This window comes from Calidris pugnax, unplaced genomic scaffold (assembly GCF_001431845.1).
Source record: "Calidris pugnax isolate Ruff unplaced genomic scaffold, ASM143184v1 scaffold294, whole genome shotgun sequence".
NCBI lineage: Eukaryota > Metazoa > Chordata > Aves > Charadriiformes > Scolopacidae > Calidris > Calidris pugnax.
The window spans coordinates 969,190-971,283 of record NW_015094505.1 but is presented as its reverse complement, the minus strand read 5'-3'; the positions used below and the strand labels follow the sequence as shown (position 1 = coordinate 971,283).

The window sequence follows — 2,094 nt, the reverse complement described above, 5'->3', positions numbered from 1 at the left end:
CTCGCCCCCCCCCCCCTTTTTAATTCGGCGCTGCTTGCGGTTCGTGCCCTGACGGCAACTCAGCATTGCCCCCCCCGATTTTGTTTTTTGCTCCCCGTTTACACGCAGTTTGCTCAGCCATTTTATTATATTTTTTTTTTCCTTCCCCGAGTATGTAGCAAATATTGAAAAGAAAAGAAAAGAAAGGAAGAGGAAAAAAAAAGAAATTCAGATGTTCTTTTTGCTCGCTTTGATGCTCACGAACCGTCATTTTTAGAAGCAAGAAATAGAAGGAAAAAAAAAAACCAACCAACAAACCCCGAAGTTTTCTCCCTAAGGACCGAGACCATTCCACAAACTGAAGTGCTGCCAGCAGCATATGCTTTTTGCAAGAATAATTGAAACCATTAACTGGAGAGCACAGAATTCTTTTGAACGTCTGCCAGTTATTTGCAAGTAACTTCGGCAGTGGCACAAAATATAACACTTATATTTTAACTTCTACAATTGCACTTTTAGGAGCTGGCCTCTAATTTGATTTTCAGTTGTTCTGATAAGATTTCTATTTTATGATTGGCTTTATGTTTAATTCTTGTTTAAACAAACACGATTTGACTTAAATGAAAACCTAAGTGCTGATGAATAGGAGTTCTACCAAAGCAACAAGTTAGTTATTTCTTCACGTTTAACTTGAATTCACTTTTTTACCCTTTTTTTAAAAAAAAAAAGAAGAAAAAAATACTAATAAAAAAAAAAAAGATCAGCAGTAAATATTGCCCTGAAGAAGGGCGCGATTGCTTGCATTATAATTTTTGGGTTTTTTTTTTTTTTTAATATGGCTGTAAACGTTTCCCTGGTTCGTGACACAAAATGGCTGACGTTAGAAGTGTGTCGAGAGTTTCAGAGAGGGACTTGTTCTCGGTCTGACGCGGAGTGCAAGTTCGCCCATCCGTCACGGAGTTGCCATGTGGAAAACGGTCGAGTTATTGCCTGCTTTGACTCCCTAAAGGTGAGGACCTACGCGTTTCCTTCTCCCGGGCGGCGGGGTGTGCAGAACCACGGGGCCTTGCTCTCTTTCTGCAGAGAAGGATGCTGCTGGCGTGGGATGCAGCTCCTGAAATCACCCTTGGGTCTGACATCCGTTGCCTGGATCCTGGCCTGTCATCCCGGTTGCCCGGAGCACCGGGCATGGCAGTGGAAGAGAGGATTTTAGTTGTTGATATTATTATTATTATTATTTATTATCCGTAGTGTTTTCTGGTGGTAGCTCAGGTGTGACATTGCTGTCCTGGAAATGGAGAACACACGTTGTGGGCAGTGAATGAAATGAGAGAAGGAGAGAACCGAATCCCAGTGCTTTAATTTGTGTCCGGAGCTCATCGGCCGCGCAGGGGACTGAAATGTGCTTTTAATGAGCAGAAACGAAAGCAGCGTTTTAAGATAATGAGTCAGCTTTCTGTGCGTTTCCTGCAGACAGATGTACTCCAACCCTCCTGTAGGTGAGGAACGGCCAAAATATTTGGAGAGCAGCATCTCCCAGGAGAAGGGGCGCTGGGCAAAGGCTTTCCCTGCTGGGCCTCTCGGGGGTGCAGCCGAACCCTCTCCCCAGGGCTTGGCTCTGCGGAGGCGGTGGGTGGCTCTCCCGTGCTTGTCGCTCCAGGAGGGACTTTCAAAATGTACCAAATGCCCAGAGTTGGGGAGGGGGTGAGCATCTCCCTTTGGGGTTGCTTCACCGTGCTTCTCAGGAAAGGCTCTGGGCAACCTCCAAAATATTTGGAGAGCAGCATCTCCCAGGAAAAGGGGCGCTGGGCAAAGGCTTTCCCTGTGGGCAGGGTGGCTCTGCTGGGCCTCTCGGGGGTGCAGCCGAACCCTCTCCCCGGGGCTTGGCTCTGCGGAGGCGGTGGGTGGCTCTCCCGTGCTTGTCGCTCCAGGAGGGACTTTCAAAATGTACCAAATGCCCAGAGTTGGGGAGGGGGTGAGCATCTCCCTTTGGGGTTGCTTCACCGTGCTTCTCAGGAAAGGCTCTGGGCAACCTCGTCTATTTGGGGGTGTCCCTGCTGACTGTGAGGAGGCCGGACTAGATGACCTTTGGAGGTCCCTTCCAGCCTGGACAAT

At 47.9% G+C, this 2,094-nt stretch overlaps 1 protein-coding gene across 7 annotated transcripts in view; it reads left to right on the top strand.

Annotated features, from left to right (window-relative positions):
- Nucleotides 1–6: 6 nt before the first annotated feature.
- MBNL3 (muscleblind-like splicing regulator 3) overlaps nt 7–2,094 on the top strand; it is a 64,981-nt gene continuing 62,893 nt past the window's right edge. For 4 of the 7 annotated variants that reach the window (XR_001414213.1, XM_014963103.1, XM_014963101.1 and 1 more), the window contains exon 1: nt 7–988. Coding sequence is in view for 4 of the 7 variants with exons in the window: in XM_014963103.1 (XP_014818589.1) it covers nt 815–988 (174 nt within the window). In the remaining 3 variants the exon portion in view is untranslated. The remainder of the gene's footprint in view (nt 989–2,094) is intronic. The other 3 variants (XR_001414215.1, XR_001414214.1, XM_014963102.1) reach the window with 1 other exon arrangement.